The 19344-nt window shown below is 37.8% G+C and overlaps 1 protein-coding gene across 4 annotated transcripts in view; it reads right to left on the reverse strand.

Annotated features, from left to right (window-relative positions):
- Window positions 1-766: 766 nt before the first annotated feature.
- JPH1 (junctophilin 1) overlaps window positions 767-19344 on the reverse strand; it is an 84258-nt gene continuing 65680 nt past the window's right edge. The window contains exons 4-6 of one of the 4 annotated variants that reach the window (XM_065053829.1): window positions 11609-12270; window positions 3319-3414; window positions 767-1443 (exon numbers count right to left, since the gene is read on the reverse strand). In XM_065053829.1, the coding sequence (XP_064909901.1) occupies window positions 3334-3414; window positions 11609-12270 (743 nt within the window). In that variant the 3' untranslated portion in view covers window positions 767-1443; window positions 3319-3333. Of the gene's footprint in view, window positions 3213-3318; window positions 3415-11608; window positions 12271-19344 lie in introns of all 4 variants that reach the window. The other 3 variants (XM_065053827.1, XM_065053825.1, XM_065053826.1) reach the window with 3 other exon arrangements.

The raw sequence follows: 19344 nt of genomic DNA on the forward strand, positions 1-19344 counted from the left end.
TATAGTTATTTCTGTTTATTTTTTCCCGAGAATGTATTTTTGTCCACTTGAAGAGCCAAAAAAATTCTTTAGGAAGTGGGTTATTGCATAGAAAATACAAATTCTTGAAGTTAAGTTTCATGCTGGTAGAATTATTTGAAAGAATAAGACAGCAACAATTATTTCCTAAAAAATCTTTGCATTCAATAGGAACTACAAAGAACACTTGCTCTCCTTTTCTATTAAACATTAGGATTTCAGTAGAGTTGGCCAGTAATCTGAACTGGAATCACAGAAAAGAAAATTCTCAGCTGATTTACTAGTTCAGTAAATGTGGTGGCTTGAAGACAGTTGTAATGAATTTTCTCTGTGTAGGATATTGGCTGACAAACGTCCTGTTAATTTTGAACCTATGAAGACTGTGAGAAGGAGGGAAGTCTAAAAAAGTTGTTGATTCAATTACAAGAACTGTTAATGGACCAGCCACTCCCTGATTAAAACAAGATTGATTAAACCATCCCTGTAGTGAGAGTATAATTTAAGACACTCAATTTAGAAAGATACAAAAATCCTGTCTCGGAAGATAAAAGAAGACACATAAGGATTTTTTTAAATTGTTTCCCCAAATTGTTTTGTTGAAAACAGTAACACACAATGATTTCAAAGGGGGCAGGACTAGGACTTCACCCATTTTCCTGCTTTGCTCCTCATTGATTGAATTTGTTAGAAAAACTGTTTTCAGAGAGTGAATGAAGCAACCCGTAAACAGGAAAAACTAGTCTGAAACTCTGTTAATAACCAACTTATTTTTATTAGAGCAAATACAGTTGTGAAAACTGTACATTGTACATTTTGGGTCAAGAACTATAAATAGAGAAACTCAGAGATAAAGAGTTCATTCTTTGACAGCAAGAAACTTTAAATAGACAAAATGACATTATTAAGTACATTGGCAGGCTTCATTGTGCTGTCCAAAATGTAGTGTACAGTATAACAACCAATTATAAATAGCCTTTCATGTAAAATACAGCTGTGCACATTTTAGAAAAATACCAACAATTTGTTTGAGCTTTGTTTTAAAAAAGCTTATAAATCATACATATTTATAAATGGTACTAACATGCTTACTTAAATTTATAAACATTTTCATAAGCTTTGTTACCCATTATTTCCAGAGCATAAAGTATTTTAAATAAACATTTAATAGGAATATGTCAGTTACAAAATTACCTCTCCACGTAAGGAGACGGGGTGGTTTCACTGTTGGATGGAACATTTTGTCCATTATGTCAAGGCTTACACAGTAACTTTTAAAATTTTGCTCTTACTTAAAAATGACTTTCCTAAATTTAAAACACAATGTCTTTTTGTTAAAAATAAATATACAAGTTTTATTTTCATTTGCTCTCTTTCTGCTTTCTTCTTTATCCACACTGGTCAAAACACAGGATTCTCAACATACTTCTGTAAAAAACACCACGGTGTTACTGCCCTGCTTGGAGCTGCTTCGCTGCACAACGTTCAGTCCATACCTACGTTACTTTAATATGCTGCATCAAAAGATAGCTAATGTACTTTGTAAGAATGTCGCCCATTAAACCATGCAAACACTTAGAAAGTTTACAAACAGGTTCAAAACCTAAATTGTATGAAAGATTTTCTAATAGAGATAAAATAAACCATAATACAAGCCCTTTGCTTTTTGCAGCTTTAACTTAAAATGTTTACTTTCCAAATGATCACACCACATATTTTCAGTAAAATAAGCATGCTTTTGATTAATATAGGGTACAATAATTACAGTATAGTGGCACATAAAAAGAAACATGATCACATCATTTCAACAAAGGGCTGTGAAACTACTTAAGACAAACTTTCAAAATGAAAAGTTTTGAGGCTTTTTTAATGCTGAGGTAAAATTATAAATGGACTTTAAAGACACTGAAGGCATCGAATCGATAAACAATCACTTAACATTTCTAAATGCTCTACCTGAATGTATTCAACACAAATCTAGTATTTTAAAATTACGATAGTTTATTATGAGCATTAGTTGAACTGTTATTGGCATTAATGTGCACTTGGCCAGGATTTTATGTTAACCGCTGGCAAAATACCTCAGTGTCAAAACATTATAACTCAATTCACCAATTACCACAGCACCAGAGTTCGAAAAAAAGAAAAGAAAGAAAAAAAAAAGAGAAAACTCAACATGCAAACCCTGTATCTTATCTCCCTTGGCTTGTTCTGATATTCTACCTCCTGTTTCGAATGTGCTGATATCATCTTAAGATTCTTGTTCTTTTATTATGACAAATTTTGCTTGCTATCGGCATAAGCCTTTGAGCACTTTTAGGAAGATACCAACATCTTTAAATTTTGCGGTCATGGTATATTACTTACTAAACCTTAAATCGCAACAGCTCTTCAGGTTTAGGGAAATGAATTTAAGAACCGTATCTTTGGATTAGAGAAAGAGATTTCATTTTCTGCTTCTGCTGCGAGGCAGAACCGGTAGATTTCTCCAGGTTGGACTAGACAGTATGTTACGGCTATACAGCAAACTTCATAAACAACGAATGAACAGAGTCATGCACAGGCAAATGAAATTCGATCTCCTTGAACGCTGCAGGAGATGTTAAAAGCAGCAGGTAATGGAATAAGACTGGTGACTGATGCTGCTAACTATTTCTTCTAATGAGATAGGAGTGAACGCTGGAATCACTTCCACAGCAACAGAATCCTCTGACCACATTCCTCTGGCAGTCGTTTTCCCATCTCCCCACTAAAAACATCAGACGGTAAAATAGTAAGGCAGCTGTTAGCTTCCATCAACAAAAAGTGCAGCTCCGTACATTTCCAGTTTAGTCACACTCTGCTGGAACAGATGGAGAAGCCAACGCACTTCACTGGTGGGGCTGCTTCAGCAGATTATTTTGTTTGTTTTCCAACATGGCTGCTCGCTTCAGCTTTCAGAAGACCCCAAAGCCACGAGCCATCGGCAGAGAAACTGATCTCGGCCCCTGGCTGAATTTTCCAAGTTTCATCTCTCTTGCGTCCCATCCCAATTCCAAGCCTCCTTCCCTGTGTCTGAGTCTGACAGGTGCCATTTAAAAGGCTGATGACACAACTGCAGAGAACTGTGGGCTAACACCACTAGTTGTCATGACTTCACTGAAGGGTCAAAACAGTTACATTATTAAATAACTATGTTGAATCACATTCAGGCATAGCTAAAATTAAAGTGAGGAACATTAAAAGGATGCAAAGAAATTAAAACTTTATCATTTGAGGTGGGGTGCATATGGTGATTTTATATGAAAACAAGACCTTTCTTACCTTTCCTAATTCCAATCAAGTTAGAAAATGGACAAAAAGAATGGCTAAACCAATATTCAACAGCATAACCAGGGCGATCATGACTGAGTTAGGGCCCTGAAAATAAAATAAAGATATCAGAATTAATGCAACTTTGACATAGTGCACAGCAATGCACGTGACTTGACTTTATGATTTCTACCTATTTTGACCTTACTGTGAAAGTTTGCCTAAATATTAAAGATACAGACTCTGCTGCTGAAACACGGCCACAACCTGTCGCACTCAGGTAGCCTAAATATCATCTGTTTGAAAATGAGCTGGATAAATACAGGAGAGAGTATATTATTACACTGTTCTTAATCACACTGAGATTAAACCAACTGACAAATATGACCGTGTAAACAAATGAAAAGAAACCCATCAACACAAACCCAATATCAGCTTAAAATAAAGCAAACCAAAGAATTTGAACTACTTTAGGAAAGCTAGAGTGCTGCTCTTCATTCCTACAGAAGGTTCCGACTCTCATTCCAACACATTTGAAAACAGACTTGACAATGTGCTTTATGAGAAGAATACCCTTTGTTTTGGATAAAAAGTTCCTTATCATTGCACTAACATACCTAGCAATGTTTCCATCATAGATTAAAAACCAACTTTATATCTGCAAAATTAAACTTGTTTCGATTTACTCTGACACTTATCTTAGAGACCCGTGTACTGAAGAACTGAAAAGTCCAAATACTCTTTCCCTTCCTAGTTAGAGCTAAATTTGGTTAGAAAATTTAATCATTACATAATCTTAGTATTTCTGCAAAGCCAGAGAACAAAGATTTCAATTGTTTTCAGCAATTATGGATATTTTTTTTGAACATAGGTGCTTTCTAATGAGCAACTTGAAATTATGTCCTGAACAGACGGAAATTCTCAATTTTTCTCTTCTCCTTGTAGCATATTTGGTTTACTACAACATATTTTCACAAAGATTTGCATACACTTAAAATATAAGGTTGCACGTTTATTGTCAGTAGAAACAGAAAAACCCTTCAATCAGACAATACTTCCCTAAATCACAAAAAAACCCACCAAAAAATCGCTGCAGAAAACTATCTTTCAAGCTCCATAAGGGTCACTGGCTTGCATAATAAGGTATATATTCCATTAGAAATGACATAATTTTTTTTCACTTTCCACATGAGGCATGCCTTGCAGAAGTTAATTATGCTTCATGACAATGCTAATATTAGATGTATAATTTCTAGAATGCTAAGGTGTAAGAACTTGCTATTATTAATCTGCTGCAGCAGTGTACCTGGGAAGCTATTGAATAGCGCTTGTGTCATTGTATCACATGCTCTCATCCTGAAACAGTCTCATTAAACACTTTGTACCAGAACAGTCCTTTACACAGTAGTTCAGATGGCAGGCCAGATGTGAACTGCTACCTTCTTGAGTAAGTCACAAAATATGTTATGCCAAGTACCCCTTTAAATCTCTGGGGAGTCTAAACCCAGTCAGCATCGCAGTCATAAGGGCCATAAAGTTCCCTTTGCTCCTATTCAGAGGTACCTTGTTCACAGGCTGAGGAATTAGGCGTTCAAGTTCAAACCATGACCGCGACTATCAGGATGCTAGGTTACACGTTACCATAGCGGTAATGGTATCGGCAGCCACCTTCGCATTTTACTTAATGGCAGAATGTCTAAAATATTCACTAGGAAATAGAAGACTAGGTTTAAGGTCACCTTAGTGAAAGGGATTTTGATTAACAAGTGGGAACTTACCACTTACCAGTGGTATGTTTTAACCATCGGGTCACAGAACAGAAGTGGAACCACGTTCCTTCCTTCTTACTGGAAATGAGCCACTATGTGCCAAAGAATATGAGACACTTGGTGACAGAGAACAGGCACAAAAGGAAAGTATGACTTTGGATATGGTTACGTTTCTGACCAGAGCACTGTAAACAACCTCACTGTAGTGTTGCATAAATCAAGGTTAATGTTTTGTTTCTCTTTCTGGCGTGGACAAAATTGTGCTAGTTTGGGTTCTGTGCTTTTCTACTGCCAAGGAAATCCAAGCTCCCACCAGGATTCCCACCAAATGCATTTGGCAGTTGTGAGATTTATGCATGAAAACCATATTGGAAGACTTGGAGCAATAAAACAGGTTTATTTGAAACAACAGCTACTTTGAGAATATCTCAGTTTTGCTGTCTTGGAAAGTCAGTGTTAACACCCTTAGAGTGAATCTTCCATTTGATGACTTCTTTTGCAAAAAAATCCCTTGAATCTCATGACAAACAAGAATAATACATGCATGCTAATGTTACATAGTTCTCTACAGAAAGTGCAATTACAATATCAATCTCCACTAAGATTTGGATTCAGCATCTTTCTCTCTGGTGCTGAGGCACTGGAACAGGTTGCCCAGAGAAGCTGTGGATGCCCTATCCCTGGAAGTGTTCAAAGTCAGATTGAGCAAGCTGATCTAGTGGAAGGTGTCCCTGCCTATGGCAGGGGGGGTGGACTAGATGATCTTAAATGTCCCTTCCCACCCAAACCATTCTATGGTTCTATGAGTCTAATTGAGACTCCTGGTGTGACCAAAATCAGGTCAATAGTTCCTTTATAGTTTGGGATCCCACCATAAGATTTTACAGTTATGCTGCACCAGAAATTGCAAAGAACTATGAAGGAGTTCATTGCCTAATATCATTTGGGATTTGGCTGTCTAATACTTAGATATTTGAAAATAAGATCCTAGGAAATCAAGTTGATTTACTACTATTGAAGAAAAATTTGGACTTATGAGGACTTCACAGGAGCCAGGAACTCATTCATTGCCTGAAATATATTCTGAAACAGCATCCTGATAGCTGCAGGACAGCTTTTGGCTGAATGGCAAGTTGGGACTGCAGCTCAAACAGCAACTTGGTATCATCAGCCAGAGTCTTAAAGAATTAGGCTTGGTGAAGGGGAGGGGACTCTCTACTGACACGTTGGTCAGTCAGATTAGGTATAACAATGTCACCACAATATTAGAGAAATTAGGCTGAAAACCCTAGGGGCTATGGTCTGAATCAAGAGATCTCGTCTACAAAGACAGAAAAAAGTGACACCTTAAGAAATGGGTTGCTGATTTTATATGAAGATCAAAGAAAAATGTTATTTGTTTATGATAATAAGCCTGTGTTTTATACAACAAAGTAAATACCATTTCCTTTGGCCTGCTATGTGCATTTTGTTTCCTCTTCTGATAACTGCAACTTTCAGCCCAAAGCAGAATTTCCTGATACAGTAAAAAATGATCAAACAATATTTGTGGAGCACGTGGTTATTATGCAACAAACTACTACCAGTTTTGTAGGCACCTATGAAATGCTTATTTAATGCTTTAAGACGAATACCATAAATAAGACTTTAGTGTCCTGCAAGGGCTTAAAATAGCAAAAGCCAAAATTAGTCTGAACAGTTCAAGAGTGATTAGAACAGGTGCACTAAAGAAGCTGCAGCAGAAAAACTCCAGTCCTGCTTGAAAACTGCCCTTTCAGCTTCTAGTAAGTCAGACACTTATGTAGTTAAAAATATAACTATATGATTAGTTTTCATTCGGGGAGAGAAGAAAGTTATTTTCCTAAAGGGTAGTGCCAGGAAGTATTAAGACTAGTCTTGTAGTCCCATTGCATTAGGAATGTCTATTAAACATAGCAAAAAGTTCTTGCTCAGAGTTTTTTTTAAGATCAGGCAAAATAGTGATCTATTTTTTCTAACATCGTGGTAGTTATATCCCTTACTAACTGGATATTACAGGAACAAAGAGATGAGAGTAAAACACACTGGGTAGCATTCACCAAAATGCAATCATTTCAGATACAGGCAAAAACCAGGCGAAACACTCTGTGTGGCTTAAAAATCCTTATCAAGAAAACCAAAAAATGATGATACAGTAGAACATTTGTGCCTGGGCTTGTACCTGACCTAGGAAAACACATGTTAAGCAAATCAAACGTGTATTTATGAACTAGAGTGTAATGGTACTTTTTGCAATTCAATTCTACTTTTTACCCGAATCCAAGGCAATCTCAAATCAGCTCACATTCAAGGTGGGCTAGGAGCATGCAGGCTGATGCTGGGGCTGGAGGCTGCTAACGAGCAATTAGAAACAACAGTACCGGTTTGTGGTCAAGTGTCTCTGTGCACACTTCACACTGTGATAAACACAAGATAATTTGAAGGTGCTGTATGCTCAGTGAAAAAAGAAGGACTGACCTCTCACTAGAGTAAATGTCTGCAAACAGGCAGCTATTTTGGAGCAGCTGATGAACAGTGACTTTGCCATAGTGTTTTATGCACACTTTTACCTTGATAAAACTATGACAGAGACCTATGATTCTGAAATTATTCTAAACTTCGATTTTTGAACATCAGAAAATATGTATACACAGAAACACTTGATGTGCAGTGTGCTGATATTTTTCTAGTCTAATGCCAAAACCAGAGTAACCTAGAAAAACAATACTGTTCCTGTAACTAACTTATTGAAGAGATGATAATCAGTGACATTCTTAAAGATGTAACAGATTCACAGCAAATATGAAACAGTAATTTTATTATTAAAGCAGCTACTGCTGCAGACTTCTCTGTAAATAAAGTTGTTTAAAGTTCTTAATCCAAATTAAAGTTTATGTTTCATTCAGATGTGGGAAGTGGCTTTGATTTAGATACAGGAAAGGAAGAACTGAAAAATCTTACATACTCTGTGTTCTTAATGCTCTCTCACTGAAAACCTGGAAAAAGCATAGCACAGATTTATACAGCACTTTCGGATAAACTAATGAAAAGTGCTCCATAAAAGTTATAGACTCATTTTGTATCCCCAAACCATGTTTCCTCATTATCTTTTAATGAGAGTGAGAGTTTCTTTTCTCTTTATATTTCTTAACAAATATATTTTTAAACTTTTATGGAGGATCTAAAGCAGACTTACTTTGAAACCACAACAAAATAATTTGTCAGGATGACAATTGCAATGACTGATTAAAAGAAAACAACAAACAAAACAAACCACAACTCATTGCAGACCTAGAATTCTGAAGTCTCTCAACATTCGTAAGTGTTCAGGATAAAGAGGAGTACACTAATCTGACTTCTCAGTAACTGTGCACTTTTAGGTTAGTCGCTGTGTAACGCCAGCACACTGGTCCAGAAACACTGCAAAACCGGCTACTGTTTTTCTGAAGCTGACAGGTGATACTGAAAATTAAAAAGAAAGGCTTCCAGGCAGCATTAACAGTCATTCTGTACTATGTCTTTCCTTCAGTTTGCCAGGCCAGTAGGCTACTCCTTTCTGCTTTAATTGCCTTAGGATTTTTACTCATTTCAATATTTTAAAGAAGTGAGCACGTCAGAAATTTATAAGGCCAAATACAGAGACACATATGGAAGACATCTTTGTAAAAAATACATACACCTACATATATCTTAAACCACCATTATATCAAAAATGGGTTCCTAAACTCTGCTCTCCTTCTTTCCTGAAATGCTGATAATAAGAATAATGCAATCAGTGTGCTCCAAATGAAGCAGAGGGACAGTCCCCAGTTGATCTGTAATATCAATAAACAAAGAGTAGCTAATGTACAATATCTTGCCACTCTTCCACCTCTCCTGGTAACAGGCTATAGGTTCACAATCCTTATACTGATTATTCTAGAAGGTCAATAAACTGCTGTTTAGTTGCTCTACTTAGTTTCCTAAAATGAAGACTCCCTCAGCTCCAAAACATTATTTGATTTGGATAGAATGTAGGAAAAATAAGGAGTATTTCTAGCCACTTATTTTTGCTAGAGCTGAACCAAAAAAAAAATCAATTCAGGCTAAAATTCTCTGCAAGCTCACTCAACATTTACAAGGCTGACAGCTTGGTGTTACCCTACATAGGAGTCATATCTGTGAGATTTGAAAGGTTAAAGGGCTGATATCAGCTGTAATACAGCTTTGCAGATTACAAAACACTACGAACATCTACTTTGATCCGCACAAAAGAGAATATAAGCTTTCTGCTGAACTAGAGGATATCATCTGGGCAAAATGCTCATTATCAAACTATTCAGTGATGGCTCCAAAAACTCAGCACCTGAAAACTGACGTAACATTTAATTAATATCATCAAAAGCAACTTCAAACAAGACTTTCATCAAAATCTGTCCAGCTGTTTGATCTTCTTACACATTTGTGTGTTAGCCTGGGAAAATATTTTATAAAGTGTACTTACGGAAAGTGATTCGATGTGTCAGATTTTTTTGCCTTGAATCTTTCATTGTAAGACATGTTTTAATCATTCCTGCAGCTCTTCGTGGGACTTTCCCTTAAGGTTTTTTTCATTTTAAATCCCTGATTTAGGGACTCTGTGTTTTATTCCAGAAGTGGTTGCACCAGTGCCAAAACCAGATAAAACAGACTCCCATATACTCTTGCTTAATCTTTCCTGTTGATAAATCTAAGGATTATATTAACATCTCTGAACAACAGCAGCAGACTGTGAGCTCATGCTCAGTTGTCTCGTTCCTGATCCACCAACCTTTTCCAGTTCTGATCCTGCATGGCCAGGCTCTGTAAACTGTCTCTCAATATATGACCTTACATTTTGCTGTGCTGCACGAGGATAATTATACTTGCATCATTCTTAGCAGGTGATTTGCATCAGCTTGTATCAGTGATCCATCGTCTTCATTATTTATCAGTTCCCTGATCTGTGTGTCTTCTGTAAACTTTATGGGTAATGATTTATGGGTCCTCTCCCATGTGATTAATAAGAATGTTCATCAACTAGAGCAGTAGAATTAATCCAAGAATGATCTCACCAGAATAATACCAAATTAGTAATGTTTTCCAAATTATTTTTTGAGAAACAACAGTCAGCTTTAAAAAAAAATATTTTAGTGTGACATCCAGCCTTTACTCTGGCTTCCTTGTCAGAATAAATAACTATGTAAAAACAAACCAAGTGACCTTCTTGATTGAGAATATGATTGCTCTGTCACACCTCAAGATGTTAAGCTTGTTTGACAACATCTTCTACAATGCATGTTGCTTGGAAATTCTTAGACCTCGTTATTTTAAAATTCTTTATTAATGAAGTCTGGTGTCAGTTATTCAACTGTTTTGCCTGAGATCAGTGCTAGGCTATCTGGATCTCATTAAATAGGTCATCCTGTTTATCCCATCTGAATAATGACACAGTGGGGTTTTTTTTGGTTTTGTATTTGTGTGTGTGTGTGGGGGGGGTTGTGTGTTTTTTGAGAGTGGTTTTGTTTTTTTCTTTTCTTTTTTTTTTCTTCTTGTTCCTATTAGGGTACCAAAAATGTTTCATAGAAACAATGCTTATAAAAAACCCAGAAGAAATAGTATGACAATTATTTAGAGCTCTTCATTCACTAAAGGTTAACTTTAGGATCTACAGCTAACATCTTCCTGAATTTCTCTTGGCCCAGAAATAATTTTATCACACTCAGAGATTCTGAATTCCATAACCTGGCTTTTTCTTCTAACATGGAATAGAAATTCTATTAGTCATCTCTTCTTTACTGCATAACTATTGATAGTGCTATTATTTCTAAATAATAATGAGATTCAGATTCACAGTGATCTGAATGTATAGTTTCAAAACTCCTCCATTTCCTAACGAAGAAGAAATTCAACTTTTCATGTTGCTCTGAAATGCAAGCATTGTTAGAAGTTTGCATTTTAAAACAGACTATATTTTGATGCAAAATTCCCTGGTTTTAGAGCCTACAATCAAGACAGAGAAGGCAATGAAAATGGAGATGGTCTGGACTGGGTCAGACCACAGGCCAGCATCCTGTCTCCAACAGTTGTCAAAAGTAGACGTTTGGGAAAGAGAAGAACTCCCGGTACTACCCAATTATGCACGGAAGCACCAGGAACACTGTTTTGTGTGTGTGGAAAAAGATACATGTATATCTGCAAATATGTATCTATATGCACACAAAACACATATATACATACTCATTGTAACTTCTGTATTTATGGATGCAATAGGGCTTCATGTTTCAAAATTCTGTAAGTATCTGGCTATCAAGTACCCCCTCCTAGTTTTCAAAAAGGATAACACAGAAGACTGGAGTATTTGTTCCTCACTCCAGTCTGGTGTAGTGGGTTCTAGCTAGCAGACTGTATCCAGATGAAGATTTGACAGAAGCAAGCTTTGCATGTTCTTAGGTTGCAAAGCTCAGCACTAGGAGCATAAGGGCAGTGAAAGTGAAAAGGTTTCTTGTGGTACTCACCGAGCTGTTTCCTACTTCTTTTTCCACTGCTGAATGTGACTCGTTATTAGCTGGGTTCTTTGGTGCAGTAAATTCCGCTTTCTTAATTTTTGTGTCAGGTTTGTTTTCTTTGGCATCTGGCTTACCCCCAGATCTAGCAGGACTTGGCTTCTGTGAGGGTGGTATCTGTGCAAGTGTTGATGGTGATGGGTTGACATATTCATCTTCTTCCCTGAGCTCCTGTGGAAGCACTGGTGGATTCACTTTTACATAATAACCATGGTAGTGATCATGCAGCTCCCCATTCTCTCTGCTGATGGGATTGTGATGGGCCGAAAACTTTGGCTGGTGTTTCACAGCTACATCCTCCTTCATTGGTGCTTTTGAAAACAAAGGCTTGTTGATTGTGGGTGTTATATTCTCAGTGGCTGAAAGCTTTTTTTCTTGATTGAGTCTTGCCCCAGAAGTGTAGGTTTGCCTTTTCAGTTGTTTTGAAGGAGAAGACTCAGAAGAAAGAGGAGGACTATGCCTTGGACTTGTCTCTGGGGTCCTAGGGGGTGTAGTACCTTTTCGATAAAAGTGAGGTGACTCTTTTGGGGTAGGTGGTTTTTCCTGAACTTTTTCTTCAGATTTTTCTTTCACCTCCATTCCTTCTTGAAATTTTTGTTTGATATAATCAGGGCCTGAAAAATAGTGTAATAGAAATATTATGATTAAAACAAAACCAAGACTTCACAGTAAAACTATTGCATTGGGATGTCTGACCAGAGCGCCTTGCTAAAATGCTGGCAGGGATAGGTGTTACCAAAAATACACTGACATCCATAACGATTTATTCTAAATCACCCAGTGGTTGAAGTTACTGTATATTTTGGTAATTGTTGGGACTACTTGCTGATTTGTTTAAGTCACTTTACAACTTCAGCTTTGTAAAGGGTCATAGGACACAGAATGTCTCTGAGTGAAGTCTGAGGGACTAAAGACTGGCTTACCTTACATATTTATCATTCTTTCTTTTTCTAAGAGGCATGTTTTGCTTAATTACCCTAATCTATTTAACTTATATCCTCATGACCATAGCATCTTTTTATCACAGAAGTATATAACAGTCAGAATGAGACATCTCTTCTGCCCTTCTAACCTATGGGAAATAGGGTCTGAATAATGTTTTTTCCCTTTGTGCACATGTTAGCTTGTCTTATACAAATATATACGTGCCTTGAACTCTCACATGCTGAGTTTGTCTTGCCATATGAAAACACAGGTTAACCAATTTAGTTGGTGTAACACTTCTGCTTAGAAGTTAGGAAGACAAGTCCCTAGGGAAACACTTACAGAACAGCCAGCAAGAAGAATACCCTTCTCTCAAATCCCAGGTAAACACACCTCACCACATTAACCACTAGGACTCACTTATCAAGGTGAATTTCTATGCAGCTGTGTTATATAAAGACAAGCTGGCTGCGATGCTTTGCTCCAGGTTTTGATTGTCTGATTTAACAGTTAATACTAAGACTTGAGCAAACACTCTGTTGAAGAAACAAAATTGCTGTAAATCTGTCTGTATTGTGGGCAGAGTTTCTATTTTTCTTCCTGGAGGCCACATCCCAGATTCCAGGATCAGGTCCTGTAAGAAGTCAGAAGCTGGGGAGCTCTGTTAACAAAAAACTACAATGATCTTTCTGTATGTTCAGCAATGGCTTCTGCCAAATAAATTGCAACTGTTTCTCCACTTCTATCTTTGCTAGAACTGCTGCTTTCCTTTGATTTTTTTTTTTTCTTCTGTGAGGCTTATCTGTGTTCTGTGTCACAGAGAAATTCTGTGCACAGAGACGGTCTGCAAACATTTTTCTGCTTTTGAGTTTATAGCAGGCTCTAGCTGTGTTAAGCAGATACAGTCTTTTTACAGATGCCAGAAGAATATGCATCACTACACAGTGCGGAGATGAGAGGAAGGAAGGAAGAACAGCATGAAGTTTTTGGAAGTTACTGAGTCATCTGGTAAGTAAGCATTGCTGAGGAGAATTACTTGGCATGAAATCTCCTTTGAGCAGTAGAATGACAATGTTTTTGGCATCTCTGAAAACCAGAGGTTGAAACAGGGAGTTGTTGAGGACGAAGGCTGGATGTAGACAAGTCAGGATTTGTTCTCAATGACGTTTGAGGAGGAAGCTTTGAGAAGTTAAGCATGCACAGAGGGAGAAGACTAGAGACTTGGTTCTTATGGCTTTTTATAATGTTCATGGTAAAAGGGAAAGTTAGCACAACACAAACTAAAAGTTGCCATCTATAAAGTTACAGTTACAATCACCATTCATGAAATTATCTGTCATGTAGGGGATTTCCTTCCATCTTTGCTGAGATGCATAAGGTAATGCTGAGGTTTTTAAAATGCATAAGCTTTGGTTTTCTTCTCTTTTGACGTGGAATATAATTAGAAACATAAAGGGAAGAGGATAGCTAAAGGAGCTCTGTCTAATGCTTAAGCCCAAGCCACAGAGCTGTCAAATTGCAATGATTATTTATTATGGACACGTCTACATTCACATTTGCTTGCTCCTTCTGACTGCTGTGGTGAGAGCATCCCAATTGGAATAACCTCTCTTCAGCCTTACAATGATGCTCAAATGGCACCTGTTCTGCTCGTGACCTATCTAGAAAATTCACGTCCTGTGACAACTCTTCACTGCCCACCATACATAAAGATATGGCTTTTCCTAATACCCGACAGCACTTGATGGACTGCAGGCACTTTCATAAGGAACACATCTGTGCCTCAGATGTCATCCCTGTCCACTGTCTTCTTTGATCAATGAAAAGCCTCCCAAGGCCGACCAGAGGGATTCTCACTCTTCCCAAGAACTCCAAACTGTGTTGGAATTTCTGAGACAAGAAGGGAGTCAGGTCTTGGCTGCCCATGTCTCCACAAGAGATTGGTACAGTTAAAACCAAAAAAACTTAAACCAAAACAAAAATGCCATATTTAACTGAAGGCCTCCAAAGACGTTAACTGTCTACAGGCTAACAATTTTGTATTTTTTACTGGGTATTTGGCAATGTTTCATGCCAGGTGACATGGAGCCCCACCAGAGAAGGCTGTAGCCATCTGCATCCAAGTCTGAAGGTGTCTGACCAGCCACTCAACAATTGGCTTAACATAACACAGCAGCCCTCCCTCTCACCCCTCAGTACATCGCATATGGCTATTAGAGATACATCTCTTGCCTCCAGCCTTGCCAGGCAAATCTTTCCAACACTCAGATTCTTGGCTCTGTACTGAAGTTAGCTTTGGAGATTGTCCAAGAACTTTTTTTCATGTCTGTTCACTGTATTCAGTACAATCAGCTTAAGCACCTGTCTGAACCACTGGCTCCAAACAGCAGGAACACAGTTCCTGCTCTCTTCCAAGGACAAAGAATAGTTGTCAGGACTTACCTTCCCCCTTCATTAAAGGCATTATCTTACACTACAAACATAGGCAATGGAGTCCGTTTTCTTCAGACACTTCAGCCAAGTGCACTCTACAGCATGAGTTTAAAGGAATTAGGGCCAAGGGAATTTGGAAAGGGAGTCACTAACATCTGGTCCTACAAGATTTCTCAGCTGCCTAATCTTAATGAGGAAAAGAATAGGCTGTGAGGGTGGGAAGAAGGTACGGTGGGATTATCTGTCTAGGAAATAAAGATAGAATTCTGATCATCGGTTTGCAGTTCAAACAACCAGTGGATATATTCCTAAACATGGTATGTCTGAGTGCCTAAGGAGAATCTGGTCTGGAAAGCAGAACCAAGAAGTGTTTTCTAACCAAAGATAAGCTTTCTTGGTGGATGAACCTGGGTGTTTCCTTATGGTGACATGCTGGCCTTGCTGCTGCCTGTTAAAAATTGATGCACCTGTGCTGGATGAAGGTCATCATGGGGTGGTTTTGGCTCCCACAGCCGTTGTGATGCCAGTGGCTGGATGGCACCATTAAAGTGTGAGTTTGCCAGTATTTGGGGGGAATAGCCTCTGAAAGTCCAAGGACTGAGTGGATGTGTGGGATGTACACATGAAGTCTTATATCACCTGCTGTCTGCTTGAACAGCATTTCATTGATGGCTGTGGGGTGGGCGAAGCTTTCGTTTGCTGGCAGACTCATAGTTTTTCTAAATCTAGAATTTCTCGTGGAGTTCTTGTGTAATGTGTCCTTCCTCCTGGAAGGGCTCCAGTAAGCGATGTGACAGCATGGCCAGCCCTGTAAATGAAAAAAGAAGGGTGCCCTGGTTCTGCCACAGCATTTTTAGAGCAGTGACCGCCACATGTTTCCCCTATGGCCTCGTGACGTGTATGTATTGGCACCATGGGGCTGTCTCAGGATTGTGGCTCAAGCAGTGTCAGAAAATGCCATCTTGCAGGACAGGGTAAAAGCAGCCAGTGTTTCTCAAGAAGGCTAATAAGAGACTTTGTGCCTTATCAGCTCGGGATGAAATCTGAAGCTTGAGAGGGATTGCAGAATGCAGGGTAGCGAGGAAAAAGGTTTGGATATGTATTTATAATATACAAGAATATATACAACATTCAGGTCATATTCCAGCCTATTCCACTAAACCACTTTCACTGATTTAGGCCTCTTTGCAAAAGAGAAAAAAACACGATATGGGAAAGAGGTGGAGCTGAAAGAGGATGAGTTCAGGAGGTCCCAAAGGCACTAGGATTCCTTACAGCAGAGCTGGTGATCCTTCAAGGAGCAATTCTGAATTCCATAGTCAGTATGCATAACTGAGAAACCTGCCATAAATCTCATTTCCACAGTTTTATGAGCTTTTGCCTCATATTAGTAAAAGGATTTTTGTATTCTCAAAATCCTTAATACATCTTGTAACTGGTAAAAAGGACTTATAGTAACGTATCAATGAAACAAAATAAATCTTGATGTTTCGTGGCAGAACTGCAGGACAACGTATTTTCAAGTAATCCAAGAACACTTCTGTAGTTTTGTAATACTATAGAGTAGTTAGTGATTTAAAGAATTAAATGAATTAAAATAATGTTGAATTAAAAATAGTACTGTGTAAACTGAAATACAGTATATTCTAGAACATTCTAGTTCTGTGCAGCACTGTTTTATTTAAGAGTTAATCCACTGTATCCCAATCATTTGCAACTTCCCATGTACTCCTGTACGACCTTAGTCACATTAAAATGTCTTGGTCCACATATAATAAATGAAACATGCATGACACTCAGGTTTAAAAGCTTTTCTCTGAAACAAAATTATCTAAGACAGGGAATTCTGTTGATACCAACAACCAGTTTCCACAGGAAACATCTTCACAGTGTCAGATGCGTTCCTAATTATAGGGAATGCTGTGGGAAACTCCACTAGGACTCCACTAGAAAATCTGCCCTCTGGGAGCAGCAAAAAAGTTTTGGGAGAGGAGGTTTCTCTGAGCTAACCCTGAGACACGAGGCAATGCAGGTGACAGCTTCTCAATGTAATATGACAGAGGATGCCTAGTCCTGCCACCGTTGACTCTATGTGACTGAAGTAGGTTCCTATAGGACCCTATAGGTAAGCACAACCTATACGACTCTAGCAGCCTTGTCACCTGGATGTTTCCAGCCCCTGTGGTGAATTGGTACTCCCAGTTGTAAACTGGTTGGCTGCTGCACAAGAGGTGAGGATCCTCCTTCCCCTCCTCCCCCTCCAGTTTGTGAGGGCCCAGCCGCAACCTTTAAATCAGTCAAAAGTGATTTGGATGAAAGGCACTGTAATTATATGGCTTGTGCAAAAACGCTAATTTGGGAATTACATGGCATTACCAATGAGACCATGCTTAATTAGGTCATCATAACTTGCAAAACTATATTTAAAACCTAGAGGTTGATGTGTTCTTTACTGTAGAGGCTGGTTTTGTTCTTCAGACACGTCCTCTCTGTTTTTCAGAGGAAAATTAAAAACATGGCAAAACCACCTATTTAATATATTGAAATAGCATTTAGGTTCTTAATCTATGCAATTTTTCCATTAAAATATAATAATAATAGTAATAATAATGAGACGGCTTCTCCTTAAGAAAAAAATCCCCAACTTTAACAATAGTTTTATAAACATCTTATAATTTTTTCAAGATACTTCTTCTATTCTTTTGTCCCCACAGCCTTATCATTTTTACACTTCAGGAAAAGCAAGCATTTAATATTACAATTTTATCAGTCTTTTGAAAGGAAAAAAGATTGCAATGACAGTAATACCGGCTCTAGAATATAATATTTACAGAATATAACATTTAAAGTACTGCTGACGCTGAAATGATGTTATTAAATGTTGAGGTATATTAGAAGTTATTATTAGGTAAGCATGTGCTTATTTCTGCTTTTTAAACTAGAGTAGACATTATGTGATGTAACCTAACTATATTTAGTGCTACATAAGGAGTTAACAAGTATACGGTGCTATATAAAGAGTAACCCAGGTAACAAATTACATTATAATTTTGTGATTACAGGAAAATCTATGTTTCACTTATAGATATATTCCACTCATGAAGCAGACACTTCACTCCCTAATTTTGTCTACACATATGCATTGTGAGTCGAAAGACTCAGTCTTTACTGCCAGGTTTACCCATTGTCTGGGGAGTAATGAGGACACAATCAAAGCTATTTGCTCAATCAGGACACTGCAGTCTAAACACAAACCTTGCAAGATTGGAAGCCCCTTTTTACTAAAATACTGAACATTTCAATAAAAAAGAGAGAATTACTATTCTGAACAGCTGACAATCTATAAATACAATAAAAAAGACAGCAAAAAGGTTATACCAGTAGACTGCTTTACAGATGCGGGAGTTAAACTGAAGGGAAATCATGACCCAAAACAAATGCTTCCTCTGAATAATCTTTCTGAATTCAGTGGTCAGTTGTCAATAAAGCACTGTCATGCTTAAAGCTTTGCTAAGGCTTTGGTAAAGTGATAGCCTCAAGTTGCACAGGAAGCCTTTGTCAAATCTAGGAATGGAGTGCTAGTCTTCTGAGTAATCAAAAGCCAACACAGCGCTTTGGCCGTAAGTTTGTCACGTATCTTCTTCAAGGTCATCTTCCTGGAGAAGCTGAGAACTGTTCGAATCAGGATTCAAAGATCCAGAGAAGGAAACAGTATATGACAAGGACATTTCTTACTTCGCGTTATATCCTAATACAAATCCAGGGCACCATACTGCTGAAGCAAAAGTCTTTGTGTTTAAATGCCCTGTACTAAAAAAGGGAAATATGTAGTTTGGTGTTGGTACTAGAGGTTGCTATTCACTGTTTGAGAAATTAGCCGGTTTTCTAAAGTATCACTGTTGGCAACAATATCTATGCTCTCATAATAAGATTTATTTGCTGCTCTGATGATCATTAATACAACTTGGAAAGCCTGGTGATCCATTAAAGGATCAATTCATATAGGATCTTTCCCGCAGGTCGGATTTTGCAGGATAGGACATCTATAATAATTCCTCAGCATTTGGGATGGTAACTGTAGGTGAAGGAAATAGAAATAATCATTTATCAGTTTGCTAAAAGAAGTGATTCAATGAGTCATTATGAAACTGTAAACAACTATATTCAGTAAATTTTAGAAAGACAGGGTTTTTTATTATTGCTTCATCATGGAGATGGGTGTGGGGGGAAAGAACTATAATTAATGTCATTAGTACTTCCTCTGTTTTATTCTTATTTTTCTGAAGGTTGTATTGGTAACTGGAGAAAAAAAAGCTCTTACTTGCTAGGTG

This window comes from Columba livia, chromosome 2, assembly GCF_036013475.1.
Source record: "Columba livia isolate bColLiv1 breed racing homer chromosome 2, bColLiv1.pat.W.v2, whole genome shotgun sequence".
Taxonomy (NCBI): domain Eukaryota; kingdom Metazoa; phylum Chordata; class Aves; order Columbiformes; family Columbidae; genus Columba; species Columba livia.